General features: G+C 46.2%; 1 protein-coding gene across 2 annotated transcripts in view; it reads left to right on the forward strand.

Annotated features, from left to right (window-relative positions):
- PTPA (protein phosphatase 2 phosphatase activator) overlaps window positions 1-12,392 on the forward strand; it is a 41,364-nt gene that overhangs the window by 14,155 nt on the left and 14,817 nt on the right. For both annotated transcript variants that reach the window (XM_073315012.1, XM_073315013.1), the window contains 4 exons: window positions 703-820; window positions 3,042-3,141; window positions 5,115-5,239; window positions 7,535-7,635. In XM_073315012.1, the coding sequence (XP_073171113.1) occupies window positions 703-820; window positions 3,042-3,141; window positions 5,115-5,239; window positions 7,535-7,635 (444 nt within the window). The remainder of the gene's footprint in view (window positions 1-702; window positions 821-3,041; window positions 3,142-5,114; window positions 5,240-7,534; window positions 7,636-12,392) is intronic.

Raw genomic sequence — 12,392 nt, forward strand, 5'->3', positions numbered from 1 at the left:
TGTGGAGGTCACGGAGGCAGAGCGCACTGTAGTAGACTGCAGTGCATTTACCCAGGGGCTCCTTCTGAGCCCATAGATACACTGCGATGCAGTTGGTTAAACTTTCGTTTCCAGGGCACTGAGTGCTGGTGAAAGGTTCTAGGTTGATGGCTTTGGAGACTGAAGTCCTCTCTCTCCAAAAAAGATACAGGCCAAGCTGTCTGCACACTGTTCCCCAGCATGCCGCAATCCTGCCCTGGAGAGACCACCTCCAGTGATTGTAGGGGAATTCACTCTCCAGGTCATCTAAGCCTGGAGCTCTCTGCTGAGACTGTCAACAAGTGGGGTGTCTGTATCAATGACTTATCAGAATGGATGCTTTTTAAGTGGAAGAAGTCCTAACAGTGGGCAGGGGAATAAGCCACTCTCTCTCTCTCTGACTAAATCTCTGCCGCCCCAACTGGTGACCTACAAATTCACCAGCCTGGAGACAATGAATGCTGCTCCTTATATTGGCCTGTAACAGGTGCTTTTGAATAATGTTGGAGTTCCTTATTTCCCCTAAGCAATCTGGTTTGTTGGAGGGGGTGGCTTGCTCCATGCAAAACCAACTCCAACCAATAGTGACTGTGTGTCCCTCCCCACACTGGAGCCTTATACCCACCTTTTGGCTTGTGGCACATCTAGGTTAACACTCGGGAACCTTTTGTTGTTGTGTTTAAGGAAGCAGAAAACTTGGTTAAAACAGTGATCCCCGAGCATCTGGCTGAAGCTGCACCAGAGGTAGCCGTGTACCTGAAGGAATCCGTGGGGAACTCCACCCGCATCGACTATGGGACAGGTATCTTCATATGCACACTTAATTCATCTAGCCTTGCTGGGCTTAAATTCCCCAGAGTGAATTCACCCCTACAGTCAATATATGCCATTGCAAGGAACTGCTCTGGATCATGCCAAGGCTAAAATTGGCCAAGAGAGAGCAGGGGATCAGAATCTGATTATACCAGAGCTGTGATTGATGTAGATTCTAGGCTGCCTCCACTTCAGTCCCAGGCATCTTAAGTTTTTCAAAAGAAGCATTCTTAGCTTCACTATAGCATCTTCATCCAAGGAGCTCAAAATGCTGTAGAAACATTAATTGACCATTGCAACCACTGTTGAAATGCTGTCACCTCTGGGGTGTACCATGGGAGCTGCATAACTGCGCACAGCAACACTGCATGATGGCATAGAACAGGAAGCATATGTGGAGTATTGTGTGAAGCTGAATCACAAGGGGGACTTTAAGGAGCTAAAATATAATATCTTGGGTTGGAATCAGATCAGGAAATGAGTTAGGTTTCATACTCTGCGAGAAGTGTCTTCAGCTTGTAGGTGGCCAGAAATGGTTGCTACGTGTGACGTAAGTACCGGATAGGATCTTTGAGACCTAGTGTGAGAGCAGAATCGGGCCCAGGGAGAAATGTCAGAATCAAAAGCTGGAGTAACTCCATTGGCTTTAGTTAGGTTACTTTGGATTTACATCAGTGTGAGAGCATGGACTGAAACTCCGAGGAGTCCCACCTGTGTGTATTGGAGGGAGAGGGCTCGGAGAGGAATGTCCAGCTAATGACTCAATCAAATAGCTAGAGTGAGGGTCATTGTAGCGTGCCAGGAGCCCGAAATATGTGACTTCTGTAATGTGCTGGGTAAGGAGAGGAGGAGGAGAGTTGAGGTAAAGAGACTTGAAAATACAGGTATGCAAATCTCATCACCAGCTGTGCTGCAGCTCTTGATCGCCAGGGGGAGATGTTGCCTTTGGTAAGGGACCTGTTGACTTAGACTGTCAGCTGTAGCTTGGCAAGGGAAATCCAGTCTCTCCACGACTCCTCTGTCTTGAGCATTGGGTTCTGTATTCTTTCAGCTCAGCACAGCTAGACCTTAGGTGCAACTTGTTCATATCCCAGCAACTGCACGGCTTTATAAAGTGGAGCCACCTCCTTTATTTACTCTTTATTGCCATAGTTTCTCCCATCCAAGGGGAAATAAAAGTGCCTTTCTACATCCAGCCCCAATATCTTATGGGCTCTTCTGAGTGCTGCGTTTATTCTGCTCTCTGCATTGTTAGCCAGAGGACAAAGCTGCATAGAGCGGGTGGTCCATGGCTGACAGTTGGGCACCTTAGGGTGGTGATTTTCCCTGGGGTGGAGCAGGGCTAATGTCCCTCTGACATGGGGCCTTTTGAAAGTAGGAGGAAACCTTTTAATTGCTATTGAGTGTTTGTGTCCGCTCCCACATTCCCAAACACACACTCCCTGCAGAGCTCACTGGGTTATTCTGGAATCCTCTGGCTCCCCCATCCTCTTGCTCAGCTCATAAGAAAGGGAGTTGCTCCCAACACTCCAGTCTCTCAGTGCCTGGCTCTCAAAATATTTAATTCTGCAGTAAGATGGCTCCACTGAGCCAATGGGCCATTGTGGAAGAACCACAGAGATGAAATTGACATCTTAATTCCCTAAGTCTGAGCAGGGAGGGTGTTCATGTGTGGGTGCAGGAGAAGTGTTGTCTAGTGATTCAATTCCTGGACTAGATTCAGGGCTTCTGAATTCTGCCACTGATTCACTGTGTGGTCTTGGTCAAATCACATAACTCTTCTGTGTCTCAGGTTTCAGAGTAGCAGCCGTGTTAGTCTGTATCCGCAAAAAGAAAAGGAGTTAGTCTCTCAGGTGCCGCAAGTACTCCTTTTCTTCTGTGTCTCAGTTTCCACAATTTAGAGATGGGACTAATCCTTCGCTACTTCACGAGGGTATGTGTTTAATTTGTTAATGGCTGTGAAGCACTGTGGGATCCTTGGATAGCGGGTGCTATGTAGGTGTGAAATATTATTGTTGGGTGTTAAGAAGAGGAGGAGTCTCTTTTTTGTGATCTTATCCAAGTAAGAAGGAGCCTTGGTTGGTTGGGGCTCTGCCACTCATGGGGATGTGATTGCTGTGTCCTCTAAAGAGCCATTGTAGCACCTTCAGAGAGCTAATCTATGATGGGAATTGCCAATGTTTTGTCTGTCTCCTCTTCTTCAATCCCAGGTCACGAAGCGGCATTCGCTGCCTTCCTCTGTTGCCTGTGCAAAATTGGTGTTCTTAGGGTGGATGACCAGCTGGCCATTGTCTTCAAAGTGTTTAATAGGTGAGGCAATGCAAGAACAGGTGAGGTAGAGCTGTTCCTAGGGCATTTTCCCCACAGATCTGTCTGTGGTTCACTGGTCATAAAGCATGTGGCCTGCAACCACCAGTCCACCACACCTAATTCTCGCTATCATCTGGTCATAGTGTGCCCCCACACCCTTTGTGTTGTCATGCTGTCTGATGTACAGTAGTCTGTGTCCTCACTCCAAATCCAAGACCAGGAGGTGATTTGATCACTGTGTCCCTCCCCACACTGGAGCCTTATACCCACCTTTTGGCTTGTGGCACATCTAGGTTAACACTCGGGAACCTTTCGTTGTTGTGTTTAAGGAAGCAGAAAACTTGGTTAAAACAGTGATCCCCGAGCTGTGTGTATATATACCTTCATGGAGAAAATGCACCAGTTGCTAACAGGCTGGATAAAAGCATAACAAGACTCAAGGTAAAGCCAGACACATTCAGATGACAAATAAGGGATCTTTTTTTTTAACAAGTGGGGAGATTAACTAGTGGAAGAAACTACCAAGGGCAGTGGTGGATTCTCCATCTCTTAATGGCTTCAGGTCCAGACTAGACAGCTTTCTGGAAGATACACGGTAGTCAATACAAGTTATTAGGCTCAATATAGGGGTAACTGGATGAAAATCTGTGGCTTGTGTTACACAGGAGATCAGGTTAGATGATCTGATGGTATCCTCTGACCTTTCAGTCTGTGAACCTGCCAGCCGTCCATAGCTCCTCTTGACAGCTACCACAATGCAGGAGGTGGGGTTTGTAGTGATGCGAGCAGAGAACTGGCCATTGGGACGCCTACGTTCTAATCCCAACTGTTCCACTGACTCACTGTGTGAACTTGGGCAAGTTGCTTCTCCTCTCTGTGCTTCACTTTCCCCATCTGTAAAGTGGGGATGATCAATCCTCCCTCACAGGGACTGTTGTACAGCTTAACTCAGGGATATTTGTAAAGCGCATTGCGATTCTTTGGTGAAAGGGGCTAGAGATGGGGAAAGTGTCGTTATCAGGCAACAGACAGAAAAATTTTGCAGCAAAGTAAAATACACAGGGATGGTGTTCAAAAGCTGCTGCTCCCTTTTTTTTTTTTTTAAATTGAATTCAGTAAAAACCTCAGTGCTGTGTTTGCCATTAAATCTATCATCAGGCCCAATTTTCTCTATGGTCTTGTGGCAGAACATCTGTCAAGTATGCAGCGTTATGCAGGGCACTGTATGCAAGTTATAGATCCAGGGTTCTGATCCTGGTCTGTAAGGAGCACCTTTAAAAGCTTACTCCCTCTTGTCTCCTCACAAATGGGCACAGAGAGAGGATGCAGAGTGATGGGCATGATGGAATATGTTCTACAGTGAGTCAGAGTTGTCATCCACAGGTACTAGCTCTATTTTCATCAAAAGATTCAGGGACTCTGCTGCCTTTTATGCTGTCACCATCACCCACTTACATTATCTCCTCTGGGCAAAGTGCTGATCCTTGATTTCCCTGCTTAGCCTCTTATGTATAGTTGAATGACCAAAATAGGCCCTGGGTAACTCTTCCTCCAGGGGCTCTCTGGGTAACATGAGTAGGGAAGGTTTATTTATACTAGTGTATCCTGTCCTCTGGTTAATCAAAAGGTAAAAATTTGGTACAAGAAAACCAATATCAGATATCTGTTAGCTGTAAACTTAACCCTGCTGTGGACCAGACTGTGTCAAACCTCTGCCTTTCACAAATGGGTTGTTGTTATTTGTTTCTCCTCCAGCATGGACTCTTGATGTTCACTCAGCCAGCAGGCTGTTGGACTGGATCAGGTGCTTGTGCTGGGTCCAGAGAGAACGACCTTGGGGCATCTGGTTCTCTCCTATATATGTAGATGGGCTTTCTGATTGGAAACTCACCATTGTTTCAGCAGGGAGGAGAGGCCTTGAGGCTTTACGTCTGATGTCTTCTATTAGCCCTTCCCTTTCTTCTTTACCTTAGGTACCTGGAGGTGATGCGGAAACTCCAGAAAACTTACAGGATGGAACCAGCTGGTAGCCAGGGAGTGTGGGGCCTGGACGACTTCCAGTTTCTGCCCTTCATATGGGGCAGTTCCCAACTGATAGGTACGAACAAACCTACCAAACTCTGGTCTCTCTCTTTCCTTCTGTCCTTCACTGGGAAGACCAGCAGTGGTTTGGGATATTTTTTTTGCAGCTAAGTGTGACTTTAAAAAAAGCTGATTTTAAATGTTTGCTTGAAGTTAAGAATTCTTGTTCTCTGCTTTCAAAAGAAGCAAGTTGGTCAGACTGTGAAAAAGGAGGGTTACAGTGGAAATGCTGAAACATCTTAAAGTATACCGGTTTTTTATTGAGACTCCTGTGTGTATTTTGGTGCTGAAAAGGACAGTGTATGCCCTGAGTGGGACTCAGATTTGGGTTTAATTTCCAGCTCTGCCATAGGCTCCCAGGGCCACCTTGGGCAAGTCACTTAATATTTCTGGGCTTCATTTCCCTATCTGTAAAATGGGCACATTTCCTTTGTTCTGTCTGTTTAGATGGTAAACTATTTGAGGCAAGGACATAATGTGTACGTATGACACCTAGCACAAGGGGGCACTGATTTCAGCAGGGACCTCTAGGTGCTACTGTGAACAAATAATAATGCATACTCTAGTCTGATCATGACAGGCAACATGCATCTGACACAATGCACTGGTTGGTCCACAGGCTAATTCTGCTTTGGAGCTGTGCTGTGAGATACCATTGATAGGAGCCCTCATCATATTGTTCGTTGCACAAATGTTATGGACCAGGAGGTAGCTGGCCAGGTCTAGTGGGCAGAGCAGGCATACAGTTTGGGGAATGAAGGCGAGGGTCAGCAGCAGAGTCAACTGCCAGTTAACAGAGCTTGGGGTCAAGCCAGAATTGGAATCAGGAATCAAAGCTGAGGGTCAGAGCCGAGGTCAGAGGTCAGATGCCAAATGCCAGAGCCAAGGGTCAAGCTGGAGTCAGGGTCAGAAGTTAGAGGCTGGGTTCGGAACCAGGATTGGTCACTGAGGATTGGCGGTGAGGCATAAGGGCAGAAGGAGAGGCCAGGATGAAGCATGGTGGGAACAGGAGTGAAGGCAGGGGTAAGGTAGGAGCCAGGAGCAGAACAGGAACAGGGTTGCGTGCAGGAGGTAGATACAAGCAGACTCCAATGCAGGCACAACAGAAAACCATCTTGTTACTTGGACAAACTTCTTGTTCCTACTCCTGGCTAAAATTGCATAGTTGGACCTATCGGTGCAGCTGGGCCATCTTCCAATCAGAGCTCCTGTAGGTGGGTGCCTTGGCTGGGGTTACAGCCCTAGTACTATCTCCGCCTACCTGGTTTCAGTAGCCACTGGGTGGAGGCCAGGATATGGCAGCTGTCTGGGGACTCCCAGGCCTGGGTTCAAGATCCAGGACATCTCAACTCATCCTATTGACTTGGGTCTACAGCCAAAGTCAGTGAACCTAGTGCATCACCTTCTTAGAGTTTAGGGTTAGAAATATGGCCTCTAGCGAGGAAGAATGATCTGAGCCTGATTAACATCCACTAAAATCCACTTCAGTCTCTAGTAAAATAATGGAGCAAACATTAAGAAGAGAGTATCTGTAAATATTTAGGGGATAAAAAGCTGTGACCAATGAAGTCATAGGTTTATAAGGAGCAAATGTTACATTTTTGAATTTCAAAATCAGTGGGGGAAAGGAATGGAGTAGTTGTAATATAACTTAATTTTGGTAATGTGTGTCTCATGAAATCTCGTAACTTATGTTGTCGTTGCTGGTAACCACACAGAATGGATGGAAAACTGGCTGGCTGCATGGGCATATACAAAAGCCAAAAAGAGATCTGAGGGAATACTTTAGAAGTCAGTGTTTGCTCGTTTACCAGACAGATGTAGACAAACAGAGAAGAGCCTTGGAGGAGAGCAACCAACCTGGTTAATAGGTTGATGAAAGATTAAAAGGACTAAATGTATGTAGCTTTGTAGCTGAGGGCCATGGGCTCCTCAACCTATCAGTATTTTAATGGTACAAACATCAAGGAGGGAAGATAGATGACATAGGGTGGCACAATGAAAGGATGAAGTGAAGACAGGTCACACATCAGGAAACCTGTGAAAGTGTCTGCCAAGGGAAGTGTGTGAAAGTCCCATCTATGGAGACATTTAAACCTCCACTGGATAAAGCCCTATGCAATGTATGGTTGGTAGGAACCAATCCTTCACTGACACCTGTGGTAGGTGACTTAGTATGAAACTTCTGTCTCTAACTCACCAGAAGGTATTGAAGTGGATTGTGTCTATAATGAGGGGCTGGAGCAGGAAGAGACCAGGCGATTTGACATTGGTTGGTATCTGAAGGACAGACATCTGAATTTTTTTTCAGAACACCCAAACCTGGAACCTCGGCACTTTGTTGATGAGAAGGTAGTGAATGAAAATCATAAGGACTACATGTTCCTGGAGTGCATCCTGTTCATTACAGAGGTGAGGGTGGGGATACTTACCCTATCGAGAGACTTCTCAGCTGTATTGGGTTCTCTTGGGTTTGGATTATTGGGTACCTGCTGTGGCTTTCTCCTCCTCCTTTTTATTTTTGTTCATTTTTGTGGAACATTTGGCTGAGCCTTTGTACAAGCCCCTGACTCTCCTCTTGAATGAGTTTGGCGGGGATGTTGAGAGTGAATGTGATGAAGCTGCATGGGAGATGGATCTGGGTGATTTAGTGGGATTTGCCATGGGCGGTAAATAAAGCAGATATATAGCCTTGGACACCTTTTTGGTTAAGGTAAGGTGTATGTGATTGCAGAACATGTGTGCTAGAAGGGTTGAGGTGGTGGTCCTTGTTAAGTCAGGTCCTTGTGACTGGTACTCCAAGCTATACCTCCCTCGGCAATAAGCCTCTTGACAGGGCCCTAGTGCCTCTGAGTCACCTGTGTGTGCTCCTAACCCACCACAGGGCCTGGGTCGCTCCAAATCCCAGCCTGGCCATTGGTTCTCTGCTTATTATTTATACTTATTAAATGGCCATTCTTGTGAGCTAGTGAGGAGAGCGTCCCTGGCTGATAATGTGTCCAGAACCATATCCGCATTAAAGTGTATCATGGAATCTTGGGATGGGGGAAATAATGCTGGCAAAAGATTTGGGAAAGCCCCTCTATGGTAACATCAGTGTATCTTCACTAGAGGGCGCTGTTTCTAAACTATGGTGCTTACTGCCTCCTGTCTGCAGCCACATGGTGTAAGCGTCTTGTCTGACTAATCTAGGCTGAGAGAAGGTAGGTGAAGTAGTAGCTTTTATTGGATCAACTTCTCTTGGTAGAAAGTCACCAGCTTTTGAGCTTCACAGAACTCTTCTTCAGATCTGGGGAAGGTAACCAGAGTGTTAGACCTGCTACTCCTGAGGGCATTCTGTGCCAAAAAATTTAAAATTCTGTGCACAATATTTAAAAATATTTTTTTAAGTTTTATTTGTCAATAAATAAATGAAGAGGCTCCAGCATGGCAGTGGAGAGCATAGGCCACTGGTTGCACGAAGATGGAAGATCACCCTGCGGCCTCCCCACCCCAGGACACAGACTCAGTCGTGAGGTTGCATCTGACTCTGACACAGCACAAGGCCTGGGCTTGCCCCAGAAACACCCTGGGGCCCTGCTCTTCTGTGCCAGGCGCTCCAGGTGTGGGGCAGGCAGGCTCAACCAGACGGGATCCCAATGTGGGGTGAGAGGATTCTGTGTGGGACAATCTGTGTGCAGGCCGCTCAGTGGGGGATCTAGGTGTGGGAGGATCTGGATGCACAGAGGCTCGTTGGGGTGGTTCCAGGTGCAGGGGCAATGGGACACTGCAGGGGATTCCAGGTGAAGGTGGTTGAGGCTCAGTGGAGGGGTCCAGGTGTGGAGGTCTCAGCAGGGGGGTCTGGTGCTGGGGGAGTGGGGCTTGGTGGGGTGGGGGTCTTGGTTCAGCCAGTTGGGGGTCAATGGCATGGGGGTCTGGATGAGGGAGCTCAGGGTGGTGTAGGGGGGTGGGGCTTGTCAGGGTGGGGGTTTGAGTGCAGGGAGCTTAGTTGGGGGTGGTCTGGAAGCAGGGGTTCTGGGTGCAGGGGGCTCCAGATATAGGGGTTGAGATTCAGTGGGGTGGGGTTCAGGTATGGAGGGCTGGGGGGGGGTTGGGGCATACGGGGAGAGGCTTGGCAGGGGTGTCTGAGTATGGGAGGTCCAGATGCATGGGGTTTGGGTGGATGGGGGAGCAACTCTCTGTACAGTGACCCTTCCCCCCTCAGCTGAGGGGTGATGGGGGCAGGAAGCAGGGGAGGATGCTGAGCTTTTGTGCAGCTGGGGGAGGTTTCGGGGGTTTGGCCTGACACTCCTTGCAGGGAAGAGGAAGTCCCGTCCTCTCCTGCCTCCAGCCCAGCCACTGATCCTTGGCTGAGGGTAAGAGCCACTTAGTGGGGTGTCCGCAGCCCTGCAGTGATTTGCCTGTCCGCTGGCTGCTCTGGGTGCCTGAAACAATGTACCTGCGCAGCTATGGAGTGGTGCGTGACTGCTCTTGCAGCTTCCCTTTGCTTCCCTATCAGAAAGTCATTTTTCTGCAGGGAAGCAAAGAAATCTGCAGGGGACATGATTTCTGCGCACGCGCAGTGGCACCAAATTCCCCCAGGAGCAAGGACCTGCAGGAGAGCTCTGTGAAGCTTGAAAGCTTGTATGTTCCACCAACAGAAGTTGGTCGAATAAAAGATATTACCTCAACTATTTTGTTTCTCTAATGTTTTGGGATCAACATGGCTACAATACTGCAAATAGTCTAGGCTGGACATGTATACGGTGCTCATTCCCATGAGGTCTCAGTGGGGAGAGCAAAGACTGCACTCTATTCCTGTTAGCAATCACTTTTCTGGTAACCTGCTAGAAATAGAGGCTGACACAATTTTTATGCATACAACGACACTCTTTTCTTGCTATTCTATGCCTCTGTGCCCCCTTCTTCTCTATCTCCTCTTGCTAAATTAGTGATCAAACAGACAGGTTCACATGATATGACACCCACCCCACTATAATCAACAGTATAGTGCATTCTTAAAAGTGGCATGTAGCTCCCTTTGAACCAAATCCCGAGAGGTGCTGGGCCCTTGGAACTCCCAGCAGATGCTGCTGGTGCTTAGTATCTCTTGGAATTTAACCCTTGATTTTCAGTTTAAAAATAACCTAGTGGAAACCAAATATCATTGAGAACATGCTAATGTATAATGCCAAAGGAAAAAAAAATTGTGTGGGTGGGGGGGTGAGAATCCATTTGTGCTTCCTGCTCAGTGAAAGCTGAAGCCAAGATGCTGTAAGGTTTATTGTTTACAGTGTTGTTGTAGCTGTGTTGGTCCTAGAATATTAGTGAGACAATGTGGGTAAGGCAATATCTTTCATTGGACCAGCTTCTTTTGGTGAAAGAGACAAGCTTTTGAGCTCATACAGAGGTCTTCTTCAGGACTTCAGGAGCTGTGTGTAACCTTGAAAGTTTGTCTTTCTCCAGCAGAAGTTGGTCCAACATAAGATTTATTTTAATTCTGTTATGTGTAACTTGTTCCTGTATTGAGGGTATATTACAAACACGCATCTCTGCGCACAGGTATAGAAAACTATAAGCAAAATACAGATGACGCTTGGTCGGTTGAAATGGATTTTTAAAACCTCTTTAGTCATTTTATTTTTTTTTTCCTTGCAAGAATTAGCTTTATGGCTATTGTTAAATAAATAAATATTTCTCTGTCTCACAAATTTAATGGGAGCTGGTAGAATCTGGATTTTTAAATTTACCATATTTAGCTGCTGTAGCACCACCTAGTGGCATGAAAAGCTGCTCTGGGTTCCTGTTGGGTGAGCCGATAAAGAGTCAGTCAGGACAACCTGAATGATAAAACATGGGATATTTTTAACCATATTTTCTCATAAATATTGTTTCAAACAGATTTATCTTTTGAAATGTAATTGTTTAGTTTCATGGACAAAGGTTGCTACTGCCACTAGGTGGAGGTATAACAGCTTTTAATACCAGCTTTCTGTCCATTAAATCAACAAGCTGAACAAACAACAAATATCATGGTAAAATAACAGGAAAAAAGGTTTTAAAACTTACTTTAATGCTTTTTTTTCTTCTAATCCCCTTGATTGAAAGCCTGCTTTCCCTTAATAACATTACATACACACAAAGCAAATGTCACGCTTATAGTCCTAGATTGAGTGCATTTTATAGGTACTGGATCATTCCTTGCTTTTGAACCGTTCAAAAAACAGCAACTGCTGTGGTGGTTTTTTAAAAAAAAAAAAAAGTACAGTATTTTCTCCGAGTTCTCCATTCCTTTGCCTTTATGTGATGTTTCAGTAATATAGATACTGGATTACATTATTTTTATATGTGTATTAAACCTCAAATTGTTAAAGTAATAGTCACTCAATGTCTGATTTGAATCCACTAAAACTCTTCTTTAGTGTTCTCTGTAATCTATATGAGTATTCCAGCAAATGTTACATAAATTGACTAATTATAGGGTGACTTTTAAAGATAGCTCCTAAATGGCTTTGGTCCCTAAATGGGAGTTCCCTGTGTGTAAGGGGAAGTAGAGTGTTGTATAGGGGTTAGAGCAGGGGACTGAGAGTCAGGAACCGTCGATTTCCCCCTCCCCACCCCCACCCCCAGCTCTGTGGCAGAGGGCAAGTAATTTAAAATGATTGCAAGATCTTTTGCGCAGGGTCTGTTTCTTTGTATGTGTTCCTACAGTGCCTAGGACAAGGGAACTCTAAGTGCTGCTGCAATGTAAAGAGTATGAACTGAACAAATCTCTGCCTCAGTTTTCCTGTCTGTAAAATGGAATTAACCCTGATGTGCTGGGTGGGGAAATGTGAGGCTTTATTCATGTATGTAACAATGTGTGAAATGTGCCCCTGCAACGTTGTATCACTACTACTGAGTCAGGCCCCTAGGACTGGCTCATTCTCTGGTTCTAACTTCCATGTTCAAACAGCAGTGCTTAACAAGAGAGTGGCAAAAAGCAAGTATAAGAACATCACCCCCACCCCTCCTCAACCAAAAAACCCTTCAGAAGAAATAATCTTCCGTTGCATAATCCCCTTCTCCCCCCCCCCCCGGCCCCCGATTGCTGGTGAGCTGTGATATCTCTGGGTGCTTTGAATGGTGGTGTATGCAGTGTAGTTGGAGTTGTCAGTCCCAGGATATTAGAGGCAAGAGGGGGTGAGGCA

The sequence above is a fragment of the Lepidochelys kempii genome, chromosome 16 (assembly GCF_965140285.1).
Source record: "Lepidochelys kempii isolate rLepKem1 chromosome 16, rLepKem1.hap1, whole genome shotgun sequence".
NCBI lineage: Eukaryota > Metazoa > Chordata > Testudines > Cheloniidae > Lepidochelys > Lepidochelys kempii.